At 39.0% G+C, this 27,663-nt stretch overlaps 1 protein-coding gene across 1 annotated transcript in view; it reads right to left on the bottom strand.

Moving 5' to 3' along the window:
* LOC122811252 (pyroglutamylated RF-amide peptide receptor-like) overlaps positions 1-27,663 on the bottom strand; it is a 921,192-nt gene that overhangs the window by 340,640 nt on the left and 552,889 nt on the right. The window contains exon 3 of the mRNA XM_044082971.1: positions 10,659-10,817. Coding sequence (XP_043938906.1) covers positions 10,659-10,817 — 159 coding nt within the window. The remainder of the gene's footprint in view (positions 1-10,658; positions 10,818-27,663) is intronic.

Below are 27,663 nucleotides of genomic sequence, written 5' to 3'. Positions count from 1 at the left end.
AGAGCTAGGCCTGTGAGAGGGGGTTTTAGCAGGCACGGCCTTTGAAGATTTGGCTGCTTTAGCCCTGGCAAAAGCCTTAATTGACATGGATGCAGGGGGCCTAGCAGCTCCACGTGCAGGAGTAGATACATCTAAGGGGATAGTATCTGATAAATCCTGAGAAACTGTAAGAGCAGGTGGATTTTCCGTAGCAGATTCAGCCATACTGGAAGAGGCCTCGGTAGGAGGCGGCATGCTTTCGGCCGAAGGAAGAACCGCGGACTCGGTTTCAGCCGAAACCGAGACACTCACGGTTGGCTTAACCCGAAAACGCGGACCGCGAGTGTCGGTCCTTTTAATTACGCTTTTTAGCTAATTGTGAAGTCGGAGTCTCCGACGGCATGATATAAGCAAAAGCGGAGCCGAAAAACTCCTCTGCAAACTCCGACCGACGTCTATGTGTCTGTCGGTTGAAGGAAGCACAGGCTAGACAAGCTGCTACGTCGTGGTCTGGGCCTAGACAAGGTAGGCAGTAAGAGTGGAAATCTTTATGAGGTATTTGTTTGCCACAAGTTAAACAGTTATTCACTTTTTCTGACATCGGCTGAGGCAAGAAAGAGTCCCCAACGGGGTACTTAGCTTTTTAGAAGTCTTCGGTAGTAGCAATCTCCGGTTCTGACCAACCGGCACTTGCGAACAGCTTCTGCTTCAGGCGCCACGCGGCAAGAAAGACTGGGGAAAATGGCGTCGGCTGATGCCTTTATACCCGCTGAACTGCAGCTATGACGTCGGGTGAAGTGCGACATCAGCCGAGGCCAGACCCAGACTTTGGAATCCGGCCGACCGAAGGGCTGCCTGAGGCCAGGACAACCCATTTGTTAGGACTGCAGATGCATCCTTGAAGGACATCAACTCTTACTCAACCAACTCTCAATAGCACACAAAATCTATTACCTCCCAGAAAACATCCAAGCACTTCAGCAACTAATTCATCCCTACACTTCCACTCATACCTTAAGATCCAATAATCAAAATCTAGTCAAATGTCATCAAACACAGAAATACAGCTGGTAAATATCTCTTTACCTGTTCCATTGCCAATATCTGGGATGCACTCCCACATCAATTAACTTCAACCACATCCCCCCTCCAATTTAAAAAACTCCTCAAAACCCATTATCTAGGAAACTGGCTATGCCCATGTTTCTCCCCTGGTTGATTGACTCACTCAGTGTCAGCTTCTTCCTACCCAATCATAAGGTCAGGCTAATCCCGTTTGAACAGCTAACTAAATCGTTCACTCCTCCCTCTAACTCTTGCTCTTTTTCCTCTCCTCTCCTCCCTCTAACTCTTGCTCTTTTTCCTCTCCTCTCTTCGCTCACCTGCAATTTTCAACCTCCAGCAGTGCTACTAGCCAATATCGCCAACAACGATGAATGAAGTATACAATGAATGCTTAACTTCAGCTATTCTTATGTGAAGGACACACTTGGTATTACTACTATGTACATTTTCTCAACCAAGACTCCACAGATAATGCACAGACCAGCTAATAATGTCAACCATCATGACTGCGTGAAAGTGCAAATGTATAGCTAATATAGTTTATGTCCTCTAATGTCAAGTCAATGATTTATGTTTGTATCTTATTTGATGTGTGAAATTGTGTATGTATAACTAAACTAGTATATGAGCTCTATTGTGAATGCATAGTGTAGTTAAACTAGTATATGAGCTCTACTGTCATGTCAACAATTTATGTTATGCATCTTATTGAATGTGGAGCTTTTCTCCCCGGGCATCCGCTGAAAACGGACCTCTGTCCAGCCAGACTCCCCCAGTTAACAAATGTAAAATAAAATAAATCATTCTATTCAGCTCAATAACATTTATAACTTTAAATGTTTCACTGCCATTTAAGAATTCATACATCCTAGGGTATCCAAAAAAGCCAAGGATAGCTATGAAAGATCATCTAGATGAATGGGATATGGGTGGCATAGGTTTACCAGGCATAGAAGTATATTTACATTCATCTGTTATTAAAACAATATTACGGCTAAATACAAGATATACATCAAAACGGAAGCTAGTTCATGAGAAAATCTGGCTAAAATCAGGATTTGTATTAAATATACTGATTTCATATCAAACACTTTTTTATGGCTGAAGAAGGAATATATGATGATACATAAACATAAAAATATAAGTTCCAAATGCATTACTTATACATTAAAAATTTTCAAAAATCTTATTAATAGCAATCCTGATATTAAAGCATGGTCATTTCTACTATATCCAGTAGCGTACACATAGGCAATATAACAACATTTGACATAGTAGTAAAAATGCTTAAAGAAAAGGGATTAATATACTGGCATCAACTCGTAAACTCTGGAAAACTTCTGTCAATAGACCAAATTCAAAGGAAATGAAATATGGAAAATAGTTCATGGCTACATATACAAGAATTAAGACAATGTATATTAAACAATGCAACCATCAATAAGACAGACTGTTCCTAATTTCATAGAACATATAATACTATTAATAAGTCAACCCATTAATGGAAAGGGATACTTGTTCTATTTATAAAACAAATAAAAAAATAAAAACATAATAATGACAAAATATGGAACCATTATAGATTAATTAATGGGCAAGTACCAAATGATAGGGATAAAAAATTAATTATTCTCTCTCCAAAGCAGACGTCACTGTCATTACACTGGAAACTTTTTGCATGGCAATTCATACACAGCTCTTGTGTAACCCCTCATAAAATGGAGCTTGTGTTTAAAAAAAATATTGGCTGTTGGAGATGTGATCTAACAATAAAAGCAGACTGGCAACATATGTTCTACGAATGCCATATGATTAAACCATACTGGGATAAAATAAATCATTTTCTGCAAATGGTATTCAATGACAAATTCCAGATTTCTAAATCTCTTATTTTATTTAATGTACCTGTACCTGACTGTGTACCAAGAACAAAATATGTAATCTTGTGGACTGTCCTAGCCATTGCAAGAAAGAACATTACATCAAACCGGAAATCCAAAGCTTCTCCAACTTTTAAGCAATACAGGAATATGGTGTCAGCAGTATCGCAATTGAAAATTAACACTATTAAAGGAAGAACTGAAAGAACTACATCATTATATATATAGCATGGCAACAATGTAACTACATCATTTTATATATATATATATATATATATATATATATATATATATATATATATATATAGCATGGCAACAATGTAACTACATCATTATATATATATATATATATATATATATATATATATATATATATATATATATAGCATGGCAACAATGTAACTACATCATTATATATAGCATGGTAACAATGTAACTACATCATTATACATAGCATGGCAAAAAGTAGCTGAAATACTGGAGAGCAATGACTGTAGCAAATTATAATTGGGAAACAATTTTATAGAAAGTGGATTATATCTCAATAACAGACACCCTTGTAAATACTTTATTTTGGTTTTAATGTTCATATCTGTTTACTGCTTTTAGCTAACCTGTTTAAATAATTTGAAAATACTTCACTGTCATAAATAACCTGTATACATGTTTTTTTCGAAAATGAATAAAATATTTTCAAACAAGAATTCGTACATCAATTCTTGATATTGTTCATTAAATATAATTGTTTACCCACCTTTATCAGCTGGTTTCAGTATAATGTCAGTCCTGTTAACTAAATCCATTAATACTTGTCTTTCATTCTCACAACTGTAAAAAGGCTGTAACAGTTGCTGTGCTATTAGGTAAAAAAAAGTATTCTCCATTTGCATGGATGCCATGAAGTTAGCCACCTCAATTTTTAGGAGCCCAAAGTTAGCTTTGGAGAAGTTTTTCATGGTGGTTACCTTGCTGAGTGGGGGTGGTAAGGATGTGGATTTCCAAGGTGATTAGTTTGTGGTCGCATCTAACCAAGGAGCAGTTGACTATTGGTGTAGAACAACGGTCGCCCATGTTAGTAATGACCAGGTCAAGGATGTTGCTACCTCTAGTGGGAGTAAGAACGAGCTGGTCCAGGGCATTGGAATTAATGAATTCCAGGAAACGTTGGCCAAGTGTATTGGTACACGAGTAGTTTTTCCAGTTAATGGAGGGGTAGTTGAAGTTGCCCAGCATGAGAGTGTTATGTTGGACCCTAATATTCTCCAGGGTGCTTACGAACATGGAGTGCGAGTCTTGGGACATGGTTGGGGACCTATAGCAGGCTACGGACCTGAATCGCTGTCTTCCCAGTGTTAGCTGCACCTGAAGTATCTCTGATGCGTTATGTTGTGCCACCAGTCTGGAGGTGTGCGCAAGTCTGGAGGTGTGCGCATCCTTTAGGACTATGGAAACACCACCGCCTTTGGAGCTTTGGTCCAAATTCTGGGGCCGAAAGGTCTGTACAAGTTGTAGCCTGTTAGTGCAGGGTTGCTTTCTGCTGCCTTGAACCAGGTCTCTGTTACAGTACAATGTCGATGCTCTCCATTTTAAGGAGTGCTTCGAGTGAGTGCATTTTGAGATTTAGATTTGTAGCTCTGAGCAGCATGACCCTCAGATTGCATTTGTTTGTAGCTGTTACAGGGGCAATTTGGTCTTTGGAACACCACCTAAAAAAGGCACTATAAGGGTGGAAACAGGCTTGGCCAGTATCTGGAAGCCCAGGGGTGACAGATGCATGCCATCTCTGGCAAAGCATTGAGGTCTGTCAGTCATGTCATCCCAGGCAGACAGATACTGGATCCCCTTAGAATGACACCACAAACTTAGCCAATTGTTGAAATCAATCATTTTCTGCTTGTACTGTGTTAAGGATTTAATTCAGTGCCAAGATGTGGAAAAAATCATGTTCCAGTCTCAATTAAAATACAGCATTACAATTCTCAGTAGATGTTTGACTCAAAATAAGAAACCAGAAAAAAAAAAAAGTTTCTGTTGATCAAATCTTTTACTCCAATTTTAATCTCTTTAATCCAGGAAGGCAGACGAGTGCTGTTTGTGTTTCACAATTACTGTATGCTTAAGACATTTGTATTTCATTTGTAACATTCTTTGTTACTCTTGTTACATCAGAGAAGGGATGACCCACTATTTGGTGGAGCTAAATCGGAGAGAACCAGTGGATTCTTTAAAAATTAAAATTAGTATTTGCTTTTGTCTTACTGGGCATAGTTTTAACAACTGTGTGAGAGTTATTTATTAAGTAGGAGTAGTAGTTTTTTATTAAATTCCTTATCTATATATTTTTATTTATTATTCATTGGAGGAACTAGTTTGAGGTTAAGAAATTATATGTCATCAAATCCACCAATAGTGCAGAAAAAGTTGGCTACCAATCAAGAATGGGTCCAGTCAGTATTAAATGGTGGCTGTGCTGACTGGAGGAGCTGTTATTAGCAAGTTACGTTATAGGTTGGTGCTGCTGCTCCAATAATGGGAGGACTGAGATTGTGCGCTACCAATCTGGGCTGAATAGGGTTGGTTGTGACCATAGTGGGGGTTTCATGAGTTAATTAATTGAACTGTAAAGTCTTACTATGATGGGCTGAGTAGTGGGGAGGTGGAGAATAATTTTGTCAAATTGGGTGGAACTAGAAAAATGGTGGGAGCTGCCGAGGTTTCCAATGGTATGATATGAGATGACATGGGGTGTGGGAGTGATGTGTCCATGTTATTGGGTAGACTGCCTACTTGGGGGAGTGGGAGGTGGTCAGCCAGTACAATGCTGTGTGAAAATATGGCAGGAATTAACATCAAACCAGCATGAAGAAAGAATTGTGCCAGAAGGGAGGGCCAATCAGAGGGTCTACATCAGAGGAGCGAACGCTGAAAACAGTGAATGCTTTACTATCAAACTGTAAAAACTGAAACTACAAAATGTCGAAGGCATGGAATAGCGATTGTTTTTCCCCCAGGGGGAAAAAAAAAATCACTTATCCCACAAAAAAAAAAAAAAAAGGAATGTACAGACAAAAAGTGCCCCCCACACACACCTCCAAACTTAAATATACCAACTCCGAGATCACACCGCAGTGGAGAAAACAGAAAAGTCCCAAGAACAGCCCAGTGATTTTTTTCCCCTGGGAATAAAGTTGCTGTTCCGTGCCTTCAACATTTTGCAGTTTCGGTGTTTACAGTTTGATAGAACAGCATTCACTATTTTAAGCATTCGTTCTTCTGATAGGAACCCAAATCAGAGGAGGAGTTGGTGGTAAAGCAAGGATTGGAGAATCGGGGGTGTGGTTTTGAAAGATGAAATGGGTGTTTTGGTGTGACTGGGTGGACCACTAAGAGGGTTTTACATGGGAGTTTGCGTTATAGTGTTTGGATAAGGATTATGCTTAGTGGACCAATTGCGTGGAAAGAATGAGTGCTACTATCCTGGGATTGCAAAGAATTTTTACTCTTTTGGCGGGAGAGAGAACAATATAATAAATAGTAAAGGTCACAGTTGTTGTACAAGATAATTAGATCTGGGAGTGCAGGAATATATATTACTAAAATGTGCATTAAAAACTGGGCAGATAATTAATCTTAATCATTTTAAGTTAACCATTAGGGACTTCTCTTGATTATATAGTACTCATGTTTGAAGGACACTGAATCCATGTGGTTCACAATGCCAGGTTTATAATGCTTTTAGTGGACTTTGCATTGTGAGGTGATTTGTGGTCCCGGGTAAGACTTTATTTAGAAAAATTAGAAAAGACAAGGTTACCAAAAAAATTAGAAATGGTTGGATGAGGACAGGAGAAAGGGGGTTGGGTCAGGGAACTCACCTTAAGAATTGACGGTTTACCCTCCCCTCTATCCTATAAAATGGTTTAAGCATGTCTATTATGGTTGGAATTAAAATAAAATAATGTGATAGGAAACAAAACGTGATATGAAATAACAAAATAATGGCATCAATACCAGTAAAGGTAAGGTGGATTGTTAAACTTCTAATAACATGTTACCACAGCATATCTGTGCTATATCCTGTATGTCTACTTATAGTGTCCCTACTTCTACAGGGAGACATAATATGCAAGCTATATCTACTGCAGATAGATTAAACTTCTTAACACTGACGGAAATGTTTACTTCCCCCACCTCCTTGCCATCTGGTGACATTTCATTACCCAAAATATAGATCTGACTTTATTAAATTTTTTGCTATAGTTAGGCTGGACCTGGAGACTTGAATTTAAAATGCTATTAGGTATGCACATAAGTTCATATGTGATTACTAGGCTAGCTGCTCTTGCAAGCCATTTTTAAGCCTAGCCAATTCCTTTTTGTCCTTGAAATAACCTATCCTGTTTGGTTATAGACCATCCTTACCCATCCCATGGTCAATAATTACATATTATCCCTAATGAAAATAACTGGCATCATACCACAGATAATTGGAGCGGACCATTGGATTATAAAGCATTTTGGTGCTGCATATTTCCATTAGTAAGTACGGGGGGGGGGGGGAGAGTCCTGGGGTAACTTTTCTGTTTCCCATGCACAGATTTAAGTTGTGCTTGAAAATGGACAAGGATGAACTTTGTTTTATATGGATGGGGAGTCTGTTCTGCAGCAGTAGTTTCTCTGTGAAATATACCTGCCCCTCCAAACCATTCCGTTCATGTTACAGAAGATGTTTACACCCTAGACAATGTATTTCTGCCATTTTACTTGCTGATCTACAGTAAATCCATCATTAATGGGTTGGAGTATGTCTAGTATGCTAGACACTGGTCACCTTTTAGCCATCTGTAGGATACAGAGTATAGTGACAGGACTTTGAGTTGGTCAATGTAGGACATGTTGTTTAGGTTTGTATCCTTTTAGTTTGATATCTTTGTGAGCATTCCAGTTGTTGCATGTGTCTGGACAGGTACATGCCAGAACAGGCATTATATTGAATGACTGGCCTAATGATGACTGAGTAAAGGGGGGACAATGACATCCCTAGTGCTAGACATAAACCCGTTTCTTTATAAGCTGTACAAAACAGAAGGGCTTTCTTACAATAATAGACACATGTTGGTCAAAAGTTAGGTCACTGTCCACATAACTTACCAAATCCCAAACAACTGGGTCATCACCTGTGGTGTACTGTCACAATGTGGGCTAGATTACTTCCTAAAGGATACAAAAATGCATTTTTTGGCATTTAGTTTTAGACCATGATTTTGACACCAGTTATTTATCTGAAGGAAACCTTCCTGCAGGATAAATCATTTGGGGATTCAATGACTGCTCCTAATTTGCAGTCATCTGCAAACTTAGTCAGCCAGAGTCCTTTGGTATTGGCTTTTACTTTAGAAAAGTAGATGCCAAACAAGAGGTCCCAGAACAGAACCCTGGGTAACTCCACAGGTGACTGGTCTTTTGTGGAGGTAACTTCCCCTATTTTGATTATCTTTGTCCTAACAGTGATCCAGCTGGCAGTCCAGTGACTGACATAAGAGTTTATTCCCATAAGTTTTAGCTTTTCGACTATGCCCGAGTGGGGTCTTGTGTCAAACGTTTTGGCCAGGTCGAGGTATGCTGTGTATAATATTTTGCCTTCATCCACTACTTTGGTGGCCTTTTCAAAAAAATCCACCAGGTTGGGGGAGGATGACCTGCCACTGATGAATCCAAACTGAGACAGGAGATTCCTATGTCCTGATTGATTCATTCAATGACAAGTCTTTCCACGACTTTGCATATGAGGCTGGTCAGATTTATAGGTCTGTAGTTGCCTGTGACTGTAGAAGGTCCTCCCTTATGCAGGAGAATAACTATATGTGTTCTCCATTTGCTTGTAGAAAACCTGTATGGAGTCTGAGATCAAACAGTGTTGTTAGGGATGTGGCTAAATTGTGCTTCATGCTATTTAAGATGCATCCAATGATATTGTCACGACCCACTGGAGCAGTGTTTTTAGCTTTTGATAGCACTTTTAGAACTTGGTCTTGTGTGATAGCTGGAGACGAGCCAGTTTCAGGTATATCTTGATGGACAGACAGAGGGTAAAGTTAGAGCTAAATTTCTGGGCCATAAATTCACTATATCTTCAGCCTCAGTGTCGGTAACATTGTTCACAATCAGGTCAGTGCATTGCTGTGTTATGCTTTTGAGACTATGAATGTAACTAAAAAAATGATGTGATTGACTTTGGCTTAGGTAGCTATTTTAGCCTCATACTTGGCTTTGGTGGATTTTATTAAGCTCGTGTCTTGTTTATTTCAGTGACAAGGGCTCTAACATTCTGGGAATTACTATTTTTACTTTTGGTCAGAATTATTTTCCTGTATATATTATTGAACAGGTGACTACTGAAGTCATGTTGGTTGTCACTGTCACCCTTGTATATGAGGTTAGTGGGACAGAGGAAAGGGTCAAAAACTGAGCAGCTGTAAACCTATTGTCTGCTCTTATAGGATGACATGGGTAAGGAGCTCTATATATTGGAACCCTATACTGAAGGCTGAGAGAGTCACCCAGTCACTAGTCAATCCTCCTACATATGTAAACCAAGGATATACCCAGATATGCCACAGGACACCGGGAATCGTACAACTGCAACCACTATGCACATTATCATGTATGAATATTCACAGCTTTTCTAGGCCGATGACATACTGACAGGACATACAGATGGCTAGATTACATGTTGTCCATTATCATTCTTGGCCTGATACCGAAGACCCAAATGGCTCCATCTCTACAATCAGTTTCCTTGGGAAGGAAGCCCTGCTTGATAAGCTACACTGAGGATGATGGGATCCAGATAAGGAGAACAAATCGGTGGGTGGTGGCTACTAAACTGAGATGCCATTAGGATTGCGGGAATAAAAAAAAATGGTTAGTGGCTGTCCCTGATCTTACAAACAAAACTAATGGTGAAAGGCTCATTTTGCTTTTGGGGACATCAGTCCATCTTTAAATGATTAATACTGAAGTTGTGTCCCAAGGTACAATGGGCAACTTCAGAGGGACATTGCATCTTCATTTCAGGTCATGTTCTGTGCCAGGCAATTGAAAGTCTCCCAGGCTAATAAATCCCATTTCAGTGCCTGTCATTTCTGTCTTATTAATATTACCAATTACCACAATTCCAGCAACAGCACAAAACATCCTTTTGGCTATGTGACTGATGGCCCCCTTCAGACAGCTCTTGCCAGTAAAAGGCACAAGGGCAGAAATGACATAAAAACAAAACCATAAAGTTGGAAGAGACTTTTGCCTGTCTTTGCAGAGCACTAATCTTTGTCTGTGTGATATTTTTTATGAGCTGTATGTAACAGATAATTCACAAATGGTGTTTGGACTTTACAAACCCTAACTTATACATGGGAGTCAGTGAGGCCTAAAGGATATACACGGTAGACAACCTGTGTGATGTCACAATGCAGCAGAATTTAAATTGCACTATTGGCGGCAGTAAGTCATTTTCACAGAAGGATGTATTGCAACTAGTAAAACAGCACTAATAGTGTTTTAAGTTGTCAAAGAATGAAGGCCAAGATTAGAATCAAAACTGAACACAAATTATGGACATTTAGACTATTTATTATTTAGAAATACTATAAAAGCGAAGCTGTAAAAGCATTTAAAAGGCAGTTGAAAAGGAACATGACAATGAGGGAGACAATCTGTCACAAATGTCCTTACCTAACATTTTCACAGCTCTTCCTATAGTGTAGTCACTTCGAAGTCGTAAGGGGTACAAAATGCCTTGGAAGCGTTCAATAGCGACGCACATCATGGTGAGGATACCCGTGGAAACTGCTGTAATCTGGATACATGGCACCATCTTACACAGGAAAGCTCCTGTCAAAATCCACAAGACAAAGAATATCTTAGATAAGCACCTGGTAGATTATTTATATTTCAGTATCAAATCTTTACATAAATGTCACTTTATTATTATGCTGTCCTTCAGTTACGACTCCCAGGGTAATATGCAGTCTCATTAGGATTAATCCATGATGTACAACTGAGTTTTGGTGCATAAGAGACCATGACATGACATGCATTTCTCAGTGGCCATCCTTCTAGATTCAGCATGTTCCTTTCAGTGAAGCAAAGCGGTGTGCCATCACCAATATTTCTGGTCTACGAGTCAGTGTTTTACCTTACCTGTACACTTATAGCAAAAATACAAATACGTACACCTTCCCATATGTAATACTTTGTAGTAAGATTTATTAATGCCTGGGACTTTTTTCTACATGACATATCCAAAAACTGTATGTAAAATAGACAAGTATGCATCAGTACTAGGTAAAAAAGTACATGCTAGGATATAAACAAACATTTTGACCAAAATGTGTAAAATTATATGTAGTTCTTCTGTCCTATACTCTGAAGGAATGCTGATATGAAATAATTATTTGAAGAAACCTAGAGCAATATTAACATTAAAAGCTTCCATTTATGCACTGTAATGAATGCTGCTTACACTGACAGTTTTACAAAATGTTTTTACACTATGAAACACTGTTCATGCAATGAAAATCTAAAGTACTGTGCAATGAAAATCTAAAGTACTGTGCAAGGAAAATCTAAAGTACTGCGCAATGAAAATCTAAAGTACTACGCAATGAAAATCTAAAGTACTGCGAGGGTTTAGCTTTTGAATTGATGTTTTGTGCTCTAATGGAAAAAAATCTTATTTCAGACATTTACTTGTCAGTACCATGATAACTTTTCTACATCACTGATAACTCTTGTTCAAGACATTTATTTAGATTAGCAATAGACAGACAGGTAAGACATGATTCAACAGCCACAAAAGGACTGGGTTTGGTGAACCACTAAATAAAGGAAGGAAAGCAGTGCCCCTGTTTATCTTGTATTAACTCACAATAGTATGAGATTATGATTCATGTTTTTGGATAGAGGTTTTCCCGGTATAATGAAATAACCCTACATCCATCTGCATCCAGTAGGATATGATGTGTAGTCATTATTATTGTCCAGTGATCTGCATTCCTGAGAGTTCAAAGCTTCTAGCCTAAGGAACTGCAAACCAGGGAACCTGCTTCATATGCTATGCAGTAAACAGTGATAAAAGGCAATGAGATGAAACAGCTGAGAGGAGAGGATATATATATATATATATATATATATATATATATATATATATATATATATATATATATATATATATATATATATATATATATATATATGCGTGTGTGTGTGTGTGCGCATTCATATGGACACGTGTGCTTATGCTTATAAGATAATTAATTTGTGGTGCACAAACATACATACAAAAGAGTTGTTAACTAAAAGAAAAATACACAAACTGCAGCAAAAAGTCAGTCCCGAACAAAAAACACAAAACCAAGAAAAAAGAGAGGTCCAACTAACATGGCCAAATCCAGTTTAAAAACACACAAAACGTTTAATACATATGATAAAACAAGTAAGCTCTTTTTCGGATCTAAAATCATAAGCTAACAGGCAACACTTTAAATAGAAACACACATTCCATTCAATATTCTGAATGGATCATTTGTATTGAATGGAATGAGTGTTTCTATTTAAACTGGATTTTGCTGTTAGTTGGACTGCTTTTTTCTTGGGTTGTTAACTGTGGTAGGTAAAGTAAACTCAAGTGTCTGTAGGGAGGAACTGATAAAATTCTAATTGTCTATTGACATTATGAAATAGGAAACAAATTAACCTTTGTATAAAAATATCTTATTATTCAAAATGACTTCTCCATTGGTATGCATAAACATGTGAGTTTTAGTAGGCTACTTTATTTTTTATTTATTACATTCGTTTACCAGGTAGTGTCCTATTGGGCCAGGGGCCCGTTTTCAGCAGAGACCAGGGGAGAAAAGCTCCACAATATTACTTACAACAAAATTAAAAGAAAGAGATTTATACAATACAATTGATAGAGCAAAAAACCAGGCAATAGTACAGCCAAGCAATTATGCATATCCAACTGTGCTATTATTGAATAAGGACAAAAAAAAAAATAGAGATAGTAGATGGGTTGTGGTCAGAATTTGATGTGGGTTAGCTATTTATCTTTCACTATTAATTTAATTTAATGAAATCAATAACTGCTGCACTGAGGTAATACAAAATATAAGTTTACATGCTGAAACCATATATTAGTAACATAACATGAAGCTATGTTATTTAAATGTATTTATTGCATTTCTTGACCCAGCATGTTCCGCTGAGATGTTCCATTTTTGCTGTAATGCCAATGAGAAAAGATTCAAGACATACACATATATAGAATAAACATCGATATAATTGCAAACAGAAGGATTATGTACAAAAATGTATACATAACTGTGGTGCAAATAGAGGTGTTCAGACATGTTGTTTCACATTATGTATAATTAAGGATAACTGGTGGTTGTACTCCAGCCAGGTAGCAAATGCAAAACAATGTATTCTAATGTGGAGTCCTGAAGCAAAGCTCACCTTCCTGTTGTAGGCATGTTGTAGCCTGGGTAGCAGTGTAGAATGTAAATTGTTTTATATTCCAAGTAAATAAGAGTGAGAAGTATGTCTTTGAAGCAGATAGTCTAGAGATGAGCAGAATGTACCTCATTTGGTATTTTTTTTTTGCTTTGAAAAACAGCAAATGTAATCCACCGGAGATGCTGCGTTCCCAGTAAATAAAATGTAATCAACCAAATAACATTGAGTCGTTGGATTAATTCTAGTGTAAATTTGCTGTTTGTAGCTTACTTTGAACAAGCCAGTCTAGCGTTCCTATTTGGATTAATTGGTTGATTACATTTTTTTTTGCTGCTGAATTGCCTACTCACTTGTCACAGTTAAGTTCTCACCCTGTGAGATCAAATAATTACTGATGTCAGTAATTATTTGATCTCTGAAAAACAACTGTGTTTCAGGCAATTACTGACGTCCTGTGATAGACTGCGGTGGTGGTGCTGTGGTAGCATTGTCGCCTCACAGTAAGACGTTGTCCTGTTCAATTCTCAGCTAGAGCGTTTTCTGTGTGGAGACATGCATGAATGGGCGTACCTTCGCTGATGGTTGTGCGTCAGGGCTGGCAACTCAGCATGTAAAAATCTACTGCCAGTCATTAGCGGACAGGAGTTCCGCTGTAGCGACCCCTAACCAGGAAAAGCCGAAAGACACAACTGATTTCCTCCGATGGTGAGCTATCCAAGCATAGTATGAGCATCTTTTGAAGACATGGTGGCTAGCATTTGCTGGATATTGGTGCTAGTGATGTCTAGTGTTTGTGTTTTCTCTAATGCAAGAACAGAGTTGGTCTCGGAGGAATTAAAATACAATCTTATAGATATTAATTAATGAAAGCTGGTCTGGAGCTTGGAACTGACTGTTCGAAGTAACTGTGAGAACAATTGTACAATCATGAGCATATTGGACTGATTTTTTGCTATTATGGTAATATATCAGATCATTTATAAAGATACGAAGCTTGTAAAAAGGATTGTATCCAGTACTGATTCTTGAAGGACTCCTAACAGCCGCAGACCTGGGATGAGCATATCATTGCTGCATCTAATAAACTCCTGTCTGTTTTCTATCAAACTGGTGAGCAGCTTAGTGGCACTAAAAAAGAAAGATTATAGTTTTCTAGGAATCATCAAGCAAGGTGAAATATTTCAGAGAATTTAAAAAAAAAAAAATGTCAGTCGGTCTTTAATCAAAATAACTGCATCTATTCCAGACCATCAAACATGGCAGTATCTGTATAATAGTTAGGCCTGAAATGACATTGTGACATGGAGTTGATTACTTTTTATGAAGTCCCAAAGAACCTGTGAATGAATGCATTTGTCATAGACTTTTAATAAGAAAGGCAATAGGCCAACGGGACAGAAATTGTTTAATGATGTTGAAGATCTCCAGTTATGTGGAAAAACAATGAGTGCTTTTTCTAGGTACTGGAACCTAGGTCCTTTATAACATATATGATAGTTTGCTCTGATTACAACATAATAGCATTCACATTTTTTTAAACTTACGGTGTAAGTTGCCTACTGTTGCTAATTCTGGCTTCAGTTGGCTGAAGAATTTATACACCAGGATAGTCGGGAATATCTGAAGGGCAAAGGGAAGATTATTGTGATGAATCTGTATACAATACGAAAGTTCACTTCAAGTTAAAGCCAAACATCATTTTCAATTACACAACAGAATACAGAGGGAGTGGAGTGCCATGATCAGTGTTAAGCAGATTGTCAATAATACTCCAAAGCCTCTGAGGATTATCAAAATGAAAATACTGCTATCCCAGAGGAAAGTTGTTTTTACTTTTAAGTATTAAATCTGTTACTACATTTCAAAAAAAGTTCTATACATTTATGGTGGTGCAGCGGTAGCACTATCGCCTCACAGCAAGAGGTACTCCCGTTCGATTCTTGGCTGGAGCGCCTTCTGTGTGGAGTCTGCATGTCCTCCCCGAGGTCGAGTGGCATTTGAAAGACATGCGTGAATGGGCGTGCCTTCGTTGAAGGTTGGGTGTCAGGCTGGTAACTCAGCACCATAAAAATCTGCCACCAATCATTAGCGAACCAGAGTTCCGCTGTGGCAACACCTAATGGGGAAAAGCCGGAAGAAGAAAGGTTTCAAATCTAGGCTGGTGGTAAAAAGACTAGAGAAAGTCCCTATGGGATATCATAATCTTTATTTTGGGAGTCATCCATGATAGTCTTTCGGTCTAATACATCTTACTCACAAAGAGCCCATACTGTGCAGCCATGCTGAAGTAAATGTATTTATTGCATTTAGTGGTAACTGGTACAGCAGGATCAATTTGATAGTTCTCAAAATTTAAACAAGATGACCAGCACTAAACTTGACATGCTATCTACTACAAAACCTTTATTTATGGATTTTGATAGGTCTCACATAGCAGATACTAGCAAATGTTCATTTAGAACACCAACCAGGGCATCTGCCAATGTAGTGTTTTGGGACTATTTTCAAGCTCCACTCAGCAATACTCATGGCAGTATGTTTGGCTACTCTACTAGTTAAAATTGTTAACTGCAAGAGACCACAAAGCTAAATAAAAGGATGGCTAAATTCCTCCAGTGAGTGTTTCCAGTCTGCAGAAATAATGATAAATCCAGTGCTGTCATTAGAAATGTCATTGAATGGCATCTTCTGCAACTGATAAATGCATCTCTAGTAGACCACATAAACAGACAAATAATTGTAATGTTGCCTTGTTGTAACATAGATTTGTATCAGTATGGAAAGTGAAATAAAGGATAGATCAGTATATACAGCTCCATATTCTACAAATTAACATGATTATTTCCTACACTAAACAGATCATAAGTTGAAGAATACGATTTCCTACACTAAACAGATCACAAGTTGAAGAATATACCAACATTTCTAGGCATGATTCAGTTTGAAAAAAAATTAGGCCTAAATAATATTGGCATATTCCCAAATGTTCTACATCAGCTCAATAACAAAAATAAATATACAAGTCCTATAACTCCAATTTTCTGTATAGAAGTCTTCAGTGAGACACCGGATTGAACTGCAAGCAAACAGTCAACACCTGAAAATAATCAAATATGAAGACCAACAATTTTTTAATTTGTAATTTATTAGTACTTAAATTTAACAGCAGCAAATCTAAAATTAATATGCCTTAAAACAAGCTAATGCATTTCAATGTGCACCCATTATGATTTGGAAATAAAATTTGCAAAATCTGTAGAATTAATTCACCTTTGAGGAACACCAGAGTAAGAGCAGCATACCAACAGATGCAAATGAAAATAAAGAAGTGATCTAAAAACTAAACTATGCTCAAACTCACAATAAGTAATTAATACAAAGGTAAAACGTCAGATTCAGATTAATAAAAAGCAAAAAAACTAATTAAATAAATGCATCTGTACAGAAATTGGCTGAAGTAAGTTGACCACTTTGTATAACCATATTTCCTTTTTCAACTGTGGTGCTTTTAACCACAAAAGAGTGGGATCTACAGCATTTATTGCAGCAGCTCAGTGCTGTGTTTGAAGGGGTCCCCTACAGATGTTCGAAATTCCAAAAAGCCGAAGCCCATATGGCAGAGACCATATGTTCGAATTTTAAAATTTTGAAAGTTCTGAATGGACAGCTCCTCATTGCACGGAATGGGAGAATTTCTATTTACCGCACTATAGTGTGATCTCAGAGTTGGTATATTAACGTTAAGGGGGTGTGGTGCAGGGGCATAGCCCCACTGCTAACTTTAAAATAATATAGTGTTTTGTTTATTTTTTTTTTTGCATGTTCGAAATTTCAGGAGTCGAACATATGGTCTCTGCCATATGGGTTTTAGCTTTCTGAAATTTCGATCATGCATAGTAGACTTGTTTAAAGTAAAGATCAAAATTAGTACCTCCAAATCAGAGGTCATGGTTGATTTAAAAAAAAGTGCAATGCTTTCTGCAGGTGAAGGTGGAACCACTACCTGTGGTGGAGGATTTTAATTATCTTAAAGATTTATTCAAATGTAGAGTGAGAATGGGAGATTAACCAGCACAGTGGTACAGTAGCAGAGTTCAGATGTGGTACTAGCCTAAGATGGTAACATGAAAACTGAGTGATAGAATGAAGCTTTCAGTTTACCAGTCAGTCTATGACTCCATATGCCTTCATGGTCACGAGTTTTGGATAGTGATCAGAAAGTAGAAATTATGGATACAGTGATCAGAAGGATATGATTATGGATACAGGTGGCAGAAATGTTCTTTCTTCCCAGGGCTGATGAGCCCACTCTCCATTAAACAGTGCGGAGTCTGGCAAGCTTAGATTTTTGGAATACATCCACTGTTAGTCTGGGTTGAAAGGAGTCAGTTAACTTAGTTTGGGCACCTAGCGAGGATGTTCTTAGCAACTCCTACAGAAAGTATACCAGGCATAGCCCAATGGAAGGAGGCCGTGAGACAGACTCAGGATATAATGGAAGCATTACCTGGGTGACACATAAGATGAGTTAGGAGACTCTTGCAGGAGTCAAGGAAGTGTGGTCTGCCTTGTACAACATGCTACTACCATGAACCTCACAAGAACAAATGTAAAATATTATATATATATATATATATATATATATATATATATATATATTTATTTTACATTTGTTTACTGGGAAAATCCACAATTAAGAAGTTAATACAATGAGAAATAGACAAAAAGGTAATACAGAAGATAACTTACAAGCAGAGATATTCAGAAATTTGTTCACAATAGTTAACAGGCATTGCAGGGCTGAAATCCAATTAGATTAATATTTACAAAGGCAGTATTGACTATGTACAGTTTTAGTAAGTGTGCACAGAAAGAAGTACAAAGGACAGTGTGGCATATTCTAAGAGTATGTGTTTCCATGTGAATAGAATAGTCTGTATTCTAGACTGGAGTAGTTTGTTGGAAGAGAAGAGAAGGTATAGAGGTTCTCAAGTGATACATGGACAGATCCAAGTTGCCCCGAGATGAGATCTGAGTAATATTTTGAAGTTAGAGTTTGTTGTTGTGGAGGTTATATTGGTGGGGAGATTGTTCCATTTTTTGGCTATGATGTGGGAATAAACGTCTTTTCCTGCAGTGTTGTTAGCAGTAGTAATGCTGAGTAGGGGTTTATTGGATGAGCGGAGGGCGAGTGGGAGGTTAATAGCCGACTGAGGGCTAGAGTTTTGTCTGGGTAGTTTCTGATGTTAAAGGCGTAGGTGAGTCGTTAAGCTAGTAAGTTAGGAAATTCTAGCCACTGAATTTCTTTTAGTACTTGGCAGTAGTGAGTTCTAAAGGGGGAATAGTTGGCAAATTTGTCAGTTTTGTTGTAGCATGACTAACTTATCCAGATCTGACTTTCTAGTATGGGTTAGGATTGGTGCACCATAAGTAAGTGTTGATAGGAGGTGAGATTGGACTAGGGTGATTCGTGCTTTTGCTGTGAGATAGGTTTTTTGCCTGTATAGGGCTCCCATTTTTTTGTGAACTTTTTGAATGGTTTGTGCTATATGTAGATCGAATGTTAGGTTGTTGTCTACTTGTCTAGAAGTTTTATGTGGGTGGATGGAGAGATGATAGTGCTATTCCTAGATGAGACAGAGAAAGTAGAGGGGGCAGGTTTTGTTTTATTAGGTGTGAACAAGAGAAGTTTGGTTTTGTTAGGATTAAGAATAAGTTGAATGTCAGTGATGCAAGTTTCAATAGCGGAGAATGATTCTTTGGCTAGTTGCTGTAGGGTGACAGATGGGGCTGCACAGTTGAGAGTGGAATCATCTGCACACTGAATTAGTGAGGCATGCTTGGAGGAGGTATACAGATTGTTTGCAAAGACAGAGAAAAGTAGTGGACCTAATACTGAGCCTTGTGGTACTCGTACAGAGTTAGGGAGAGGAGGGGATAGTTCATTGTACAGACTGTCATCTGTCTGCTAGGTAGCTTTTGAACCAGGAGATAGTTGGGGAAGTAAAGGATAGAGAATGAAGGGCATCCAATAGTTTAGGATACGAGACCATGTCGAAAGCTTTTGAGAGGTCTAAAAAGGTAGCAAATACACAGTTGTTTCTATGCTGATTAACCTGATTGGTGAAGGAGAGAAGAGCAGACGTTGTACTATGGTGAGGGTGGAATCCATGTTGGGTGGAGGAGAGAAGAATGTTTCTAGGAATTGCATAACTTGAAAGTGTATGCATTTCTCTCTGAGCTTAGATAAGGGGGAAAGAATAGCTATAGGCCGATAGCTGGAAAAGTCATAAGATTTACCACAGTTGTTAAGAGGTATAATGGAGGATATTTTCCATAGTTGGGGAAAATAAGCTTCCTGAATGGACCTGTTTATAAGGATTGATAGTTGGTAAGATAGAGTCAGCTGCTATTTTTAGAAAGTTAGTGGGTATACCGTCTGCTGCTATTGTGGTAGGTTTTAGTTCGAGGAGGAGGTTTCTAATTTTTGACGTAGTGACAGGAGAGAGAAAGGATGGGTGGTTGGTAGGATTGGTAGGAGTGTTCCCAGCAGTTATGGTTGGAGAGGTATTAGCGTTTGTTAGTTGGCTGGATAGAGTTTGGATTGAGTTTATGAAATTAGAGAAGCCGAGAGGCTATATCTTTGCTGTTAGTATATGGGGAGGTGGAGGTAGCAATTGTTCCAGGTATTAGTAGGGAGCTGGTACTATGCCAAAATTGTTTGGGATTTTTTTTGAGTATTTGTTTTGGAGACCTAGGAAGTAGTTTTGTTTGCCTAGTTTGGTTTGTTTCTTGGCTGGATTCCCAAGTTATTTATACTTATGCTTGGTATGAGCAAAGATGTCTTGTTTCCCTTGCTTCCAGGCCTTCTCTGATTTTTAGAAGGGCTCTTGTGTCCCTACCTAACCATGTAGCATAGCTTGCTTTGGTTTTTCTCTTTCTTACTGGTGCAATGGAGTTTAGAACTGAAATAAATATATTATTAAAGTAGTCTACTGCCTTATCTAGGTATAGGGTTTTTAGAGGGCGCCAGTTACATTGGTGGAGAATTTTGTTTAGGTTGTCTGGGGTTAAAGGAGTACCGCACCCACAGACTCAAAAAACATGTTTAAAACATCATGGCATGATGTTTCCTACACTTTAACAGCACTCTGGGATTATTTACAGGATTTTAAATATTTTTATATGTAATTCCAGACTCTGACCACCTGGAGGCTGGCATATTGACGTGGTTTGGATAAATCAGGTTGCCATCCAGTATCCCAGAAATCATTGTTTGGCTCAAAAATGTTACATCATGCAGGCCTCCATTTGCCTAAAGTTCCTGTCATTTCATAGATGTTGCATACGTACAAAGTACTGAGTAAAATATAACAGTGTAAGTAACATTCCCTGCTGCTGGATGACTACTTAAAACAGAAACAGTGCAAATGCCACAGAACACACTCAAAGTGCTGTTTACTGCTGCCTTTTTTCTAATTTAGTTTAAATGGCACTAATTTGTGAGACAATGAATTCCAGTCCATTTACTTCTCCCCTCCCCCATAACACTTAGCTTCCCTAGCTGTCAAAGTCCTGAGGGTAATTTGACCTGGTAATTCCATTGATTGGCAGATCTCAGCAGGGTGCTTGACTCATGTAATTTAATCTTTGCTCTAGCATTTCCTTTGTTAGAGGGAACATTTTTTGCTGCACTATAGCCATGGCCTTACTTGACTGCATTCACATCCAGTAAGGTCTTGCACTAAGGAGCTAAAGAATAAAACATTTATGCTATTAACCAGTTTATATCTTTATTAATTTAAGTGTTAAGGTATCACTTCATGCTTCCACCTTGTTAAAAATTGAGATTTACATGTGCAAAGTGTGTTGGTATGCAGTGTTTGCCTTCATATGTTTTTACTCCACTGGTTGGTTTGCAAAAAAACCTTTTGCAGTGTCCCTGGATTTGTCTTTGTACATACAAACCACATTGCTATATTTTCCCCCTCCTTTTTCTTGTGTCCAGAAGTCACTTATAACAAAGTACATTTTTTATTGATTTTTTTTTTAAATAAAGGACATCAAGGTTAACTTGCCTTAAATCAGATAATGGATGCCACTGCAAAGAATCAGTGTTGAAATATTTGTGCATGGACAAAATCCCTTACTAAATGTATTTGCCAGCCTCCAGTTCAATTGGTGCTATGGCTTTAATATACTGGTGTGTTTGCTCATGCCTTCCAAATATCTCCAACATTACATACCAGTTTTGCAGTGTAGTAACCACCCGACATGCCCATACACCTTTAGCCATCAATATGCAGCTACTCCTGTTCATGTGAGTATGTGAATTCATTTTCAGACTTATGGTGTGGAAGCTGCACTGAATAATTCTAGGTGCTTGTTCAGGTTTCACATGGTGCTTGCTTAGAGCTACTCTCATGTTAAGCCACCATGAATATGTTGCACTGCCACCTCTGATACCAGGGTAATGTTTTAATCTTTTTATTCCCGCACTGCACACTAGCAGTATCTGGTGCAAATACAACAGAGAAGTATGCAAGCGATACACCACCTAAGCATCATTTGCCATGCAGAATGTACAAGTCTGCATACCAAATTTCTGTGTTTCCAAACATCGGTGTTACTACACTACTACTGAATAAAATGAACAGCACTCAGGCTGGGGGAAGGACAAGGGAGCCATGACATCACAGAATGGGTGGGTCTTATTATTTTAGTTAGAATCAGATGATGGCTGTGGTGATGTCACTTTGAGGGAGAGAACAGATTAAAAAAAAAAGTACCTACACTGCCTGGCCTCGATGATGTCAGTAATTGGGCGACTCCAGCAAGCTTTATTCAAACGTGAGAGAATCATTTTGTAAGTGAAACCATCACAGTATGAGAAGGTAGGCTTCTGTTACAGAAGTAAGGGGAATTATAAAAATTGTAAATGCTTTATTGTTGTTGCTTTACAGAGGACAATGTAAATAGGGAGGAAAATGGCCGTGAAGTTGAGGAATACATTAGAGAAACCTGTTGTACTCCTTTAAGTTACGATCATCCCTGATGTATCTATAGGTTATGGGTTTAGGAGTATTAGTTCATTTCCTAAGGAGGAAAGTGGGGAGATGGTCACTGAGTACATCAGGTAAGGATCCAGCCTGATAGCGATGTTTGGGGCTATTTACTAGTGTCCAATCAATAATGGTTTGTTTATGTTTTTTTTTCTCTATTCTGGTGGGGTCTTGAATTAGTTGTGTGAAACTGTAGGGGTTAATACTGTTAGTAGGGTTGTTGGAGCTGCAGGCTTGCCAGTCAGTATTGAGGTCGCCTAATAAAATTGTTTGAGGGGAGTTTGGATTCAGCCTTTGAAGGATTTATTCTATAGCTGGGGAGTTATGCCCAGGAGGAATGTAGCAACAAAGGATATTAATTTTTTTTTCATTGTTTGTTGGTAGGGTAGAGCCTATGCTTTCGGCGTTTTGAAATGTTGGCAAAGGGGTGTGAAATGGTTGTAGGATTATACAGTTTTTAAATAGAATTGCGACTCTACCACCTTTCCTATTTTTTTCTATCTAGCCTTAAGATGTTGTAACCTGGTGGTAGAATTTTGTTGCTAAGGATATGTGGTTTCAGCAAGGTTTTGGTAATGGTTAGAATGTCAGGGGAGTAATGAGTAATAAAAGCATGTAGATCTTGCAGTTTATTGGAAACACTAATGTTGATAATTATTAGAAGATCAGATTGAGCTCTATTTGGGAGGTCAGTGAAGGAGGGTCCTGGGTTTGGGTCTATATCGCCAGCGATTAATTAGGCTTGTACTGAGTTTGAATATGTGTTTGATAACACAGGTAAGGTTTGAGAGTGGTATGTATACTGCTTCCCTACTAATAGTAGTAGGTAGATGGATGTTAGAAGTGTGTAGCATAATATTAGTGGAAAATAGTGTTGGACAGACTGTAAAGCTTATATGGGAGTCTGTGTTTTCAAGTATGTGTGGTATGGAATGAGGTGGTGTCTAGGGGTAAGCTAGTTTGTATGGTTGTAATGTAGGAAGGGGAGGGCTAGTAGGAGAAAGGGTAGTAGGAATTGCATTGTAGATTATTTGGAAAGGTTTAAGTAGTGTTTGTTGCTATGAGGTGGAGGCAGGGTAGTGATCAGTAAGTTTAAGTATGGGTGTGGACTTAGAGTAGGAGGTGCTGAGAATCAGCTAAGACAGATGATTGGAGCAAGAGATATGTCAAGTGATTAAGGAGTGGTATAAGTTTAGGTGCAGTGGGGGTGGGATTTGGGGGTAGGGGAGCGGAGTGAGCCCATAGGTATAGACCCCCAGCAGAGGTGAGCGCCAAAAAAGTATCAGTGAGTGGAGGTGAGGGCAGAACACTGATAGTGGTGCAAAGACTGCTGAAGTCTGTAGTTAAAGTATGTAGATAGGCAGTAAAAGTATAAGGATGACACATAGATGTGATTAGAGGGTTGCTAGACCTGGAAAGGGCACCTTTAGGATGGCTAGCACCAAAACTAACTTAATTAGGGTATGTTTGGTACTGGCTACTCAGGGAGATATTCCGGGTGTTTGATGCCACCTAGAGGGAAAATGGGGTATCCCTGTGAGTTCGCATGCTGTCGGGGTTCAGTAGACCATGACTAAAAGGAGTTTAAGTTCAAATTCTGTAGAGCAGATAGGGAAATAGATCATCTTAATATTAAAAGTAGTCACAGGAGCTTACATGCACTTAAAGTATAGAGCACGTTTTCAGGGAGACCAGGTCCACTGCAGAGCCTTTTACACAGGGCAGATTGCTTTCCTGGGTGGGAGGGAGTTCAGACCGTGCTTGATGCACTTCAAGTATAGAGTACATTTTCAGGGAGACCAGGTCCACACACACACACACATACATATGTACATACATACATACATGTGCAAATAAAGTGCAATTGCACATTCCTTAATTTTTATTTGTAATAGTTTGTTAACTGGGTTGCCCAACTGGGCTGCTGCACATTTTTAGTAGAGAATGCAGAACAATTTCTGGTTAAGTGATTTGCTCCGATTTACACAGTAGGTAAATGTTGAGGGTATCGGACCCTAGAATATAGGATGATTTTCAGTAACATCATGCAGCCTCATTCTTCTGCAGAAAACTAACTGATATTTGAAAACATGAGAAAGGAATAAGCAGACTCAGTCCTGTCTGAGACTTGCTGCTTTGTCCTGGAATCACTGACTCCTTTCAACCCATTAAGTGAACTTTGTTGATGCAGAAAGTTACAACAAATGAGGTTCGATGCACAGGAACTACTCTGTAGTCAGTGTCTTTTGTAACATGGTCCTATAGCTACCAATACAAGGGCAATAGTGAGATCTTAATTTAAGAGGACAAGACATTGCTAAAAACTGTAATCACTCTGGCTAGAGATTATGGCTATATTAATATTTCTTCTGCACAGACCCTCAGTATTAATAGATAAGCCTGCAGTGTCTGTAGAAACTATTACATTCATTGAAGAGTGATGCTAAGCTAATGTAGTAGCTTTCACACTAGTACTCGTATGTTTGCTGACATCTTACACTGCGTTATTTGCGGTAGAGTTTTAACAGTTAGTGTTCCCTATACAGCTAAAATGCAGGAAATTTTTCTCTGTGTATTGAAACCTGTGGATATCAGTGCATTGCTTCTGTCATAGGTGTGTACTAGGCTAATGGCCCTGGAGCCTTTACAAGCCTAGCCCATAGGATTATCCTGGCATTGTGCCACCCGACCTTAGTTCCTAGTGCCTCTATCAAGTACAGTCACTGGAGTGATCCCCAGGGTGAATTTTCTATTTCCCTTCCACTCATCAAGATTCCTCTTGAAGAGGGCCAGTGAGGTGCTCTGTTTGTCATGTATGGGAAGTCTATTCCATAGCATGGGCAGTCTCTGGGTTATGAACCTGTCCCTCCAGCATGTTTTGTTGATTGTGGTAATGAGGTTGACGTCTCTGGAGCATGTAGTGTGGAGGGATTGGGGTTTGTTTAGATGTAGCATTTCTAACAGAGCTGGGTCAGACATAGCTTTTTAAGTCAAGCAGAGATGGCCTATAGAGTAGGTGATATGATACAGAGAATAGTTGGAGCTTTTGAGTCTGTCCATATAGGACAAGTATTTAAGGCCTAGGATACACTCTTCTGAGATACTTTTGCAGCCTCTCCAGTTGTTGCAGGTGTCTAGTTAGGCACATGCCAAATAGGGCATTGTACTCTATGATTGGCCTAATGAAGGAAGAGTAGAGGGAGACAATGACCTCTTTCTTCCTGGATGCAAAACCCTTAGTAATGAGATGTGCCACATAGCACTTTCTGACCACAGTGGCAATGTGGTGGTCAAAAGAGAGGTTGTTGTCAACCTGTGTTCCCAGATCTTTTATAATGCTTTCTGTGTTCAGTGGACTACCACTGATGTGGTAATTCATGGAAACCAGTCTTTTCCCAAAGGGGATGACGACATTTTTTGGCACTGAGCTTAAGGCCATGGTTCTGACACCAGTCATTGATCTCAATGAAGCTTTTCTGTAGGATGTCAACATCACTTGGGGAGCTAATAATAGCTCCCAACTTGCAATTGTCTGTGAACTTTGTCAGCCAGAGTCCCTTTTTGTTTGTCTGGATTTCAGAGAAGTAGATACCAAACAGGAGAGGACTCAGGACTGAACCCTGTGAGACTCCACTCATGACTGGTCTGCAGTCCGACTTGGAGTCAGCTACTTTCACACTGTGGGTTCTAGCTGTGAGCCAGTTTGCAACCCACCTAGTAATATAGGGGTTGATGCCTAGCTTAGTGAGTTTTTCTATGATTCCTGAGTGGGGAATAGTATCAAAGGCCTTGGCCAAATCAAGGTAGGCTGTATGAACCACCTTGCCTTCATCCACAGCTCTGTTGACTGACTCAAAGAATTTGACCAGGTTGAGCAGACATGATCGACCCTTCACAAAACCAAACTGTGTGGTATCCAGAGATTGGAGATTTCCTATATTCTTGTTTATTAGGTCCATGATGATGCGTTCAATAGCTTTGCATATCAGACAAGTCAGGCTAATGGGGCGATAATTCCCAGGGTCTGTAGTCACTCCTCCTTTGTGGAGAGCGATGACTGTAGCAGTGCACCATTCAGTAAGGACAAAGTCTGAGGTGAAGCTGTGATTGAACAGGGCACACACAGGTGAGGTGCCAGTTCATTCTGTAGTTCCTGTAGAACACAGCCAAGGATATTGTCAGGTCCCATAGAAGCTGTATTCTTGGCCTTGGACAGTGCTGTTTTAACCTGTGCAGCAGTAATACTGGGTGCCTGGCAATCTACTGATATTGTGATTGGTTCTTCGGGGGAGAGAAGGGTAAAGCTGGCAATGAATCTTTTAGCAAGTATATTTGTCAATATCTTTTGGCTCAGTATAGGAAGTACCACTGTGCAGTAGCTCAGAACAAATCTGGGTATTGCCATGGAGATTCTTTACAGAACTATAGAAGACCTTGTGGTTGTCTTTACTATTTGCTGCAATTCTGTTTTCATAGTTTAAGAGGATTTGATGAGGGATCTCAACTTTTTGTTGAGGCTGATAAGGGAGTTTTTCCAGTCTTGGAACTTCACCTTATTCCACATCAGTTTCCTCCTTCTGTTGTAGACTTTATTTATGGCAGGCGACCACCAGACTTGGCTTCCTTTTTTTGGAGGAGAGCATCTTGGTTCTTTTGGGTATGGCGAGATACATGCATTTGTGCACGCGTTCGTACAGTGGCATTGGTGTATGATTCAACAGTCATGCAAATATTCTCCATTTGCATGGGTGCCATGAAGTTAGCCACCTCTGTTTTTAGGAGCCCAAAGCTAGCTTTGGAGACGTTTGTCATGGAGGTTACCTTTGCAGGGGGTGAGGGGTGGTAGGGATGTGGATTCCAAGGTGATCAGTTTGTGGTCGGATCTAACCAGGGAGGAGTTGACTATTGGTGTTGAGTAATGGTCGCCAATATTAGTAATGACCAGGTGAAGGATGTTGCTAGTTCTAATGGGGGTAAGAAAGAGCTGGTCCAGGGCACTGGAATTTATGAATTCCAGGAAATGTTGGGCAAGTGCAATGGCACATGAGTAGTTTTCCCAGTTAATGAAGGGGTAGTTGAAGTCACCCAGTATGTGTGTGTTAGGTTGGACCCTAATATTCTCCAGGGTGCTTAGGAACGTGAAGTACAAGTTTCTT

Source organism: Protopterus annectens, chromosome 9.part0, assembly GCF_019279795.1.
Source record: "Protopterus annectens isolate FY-2018-M chromosome 9.part0, PAN1.0, whole genome shotgun sequence".
Lineage (NCBI taxonomy): Eukaryota > Metazoa > Chordata > Ceratodontiformes > Protopteridae > Protopterus > Protopterus annectens.
Note: the sequence above shows the minus strand (reverse complement) of the source record. Positions and strands in the feature narration are given on the sequence as shown.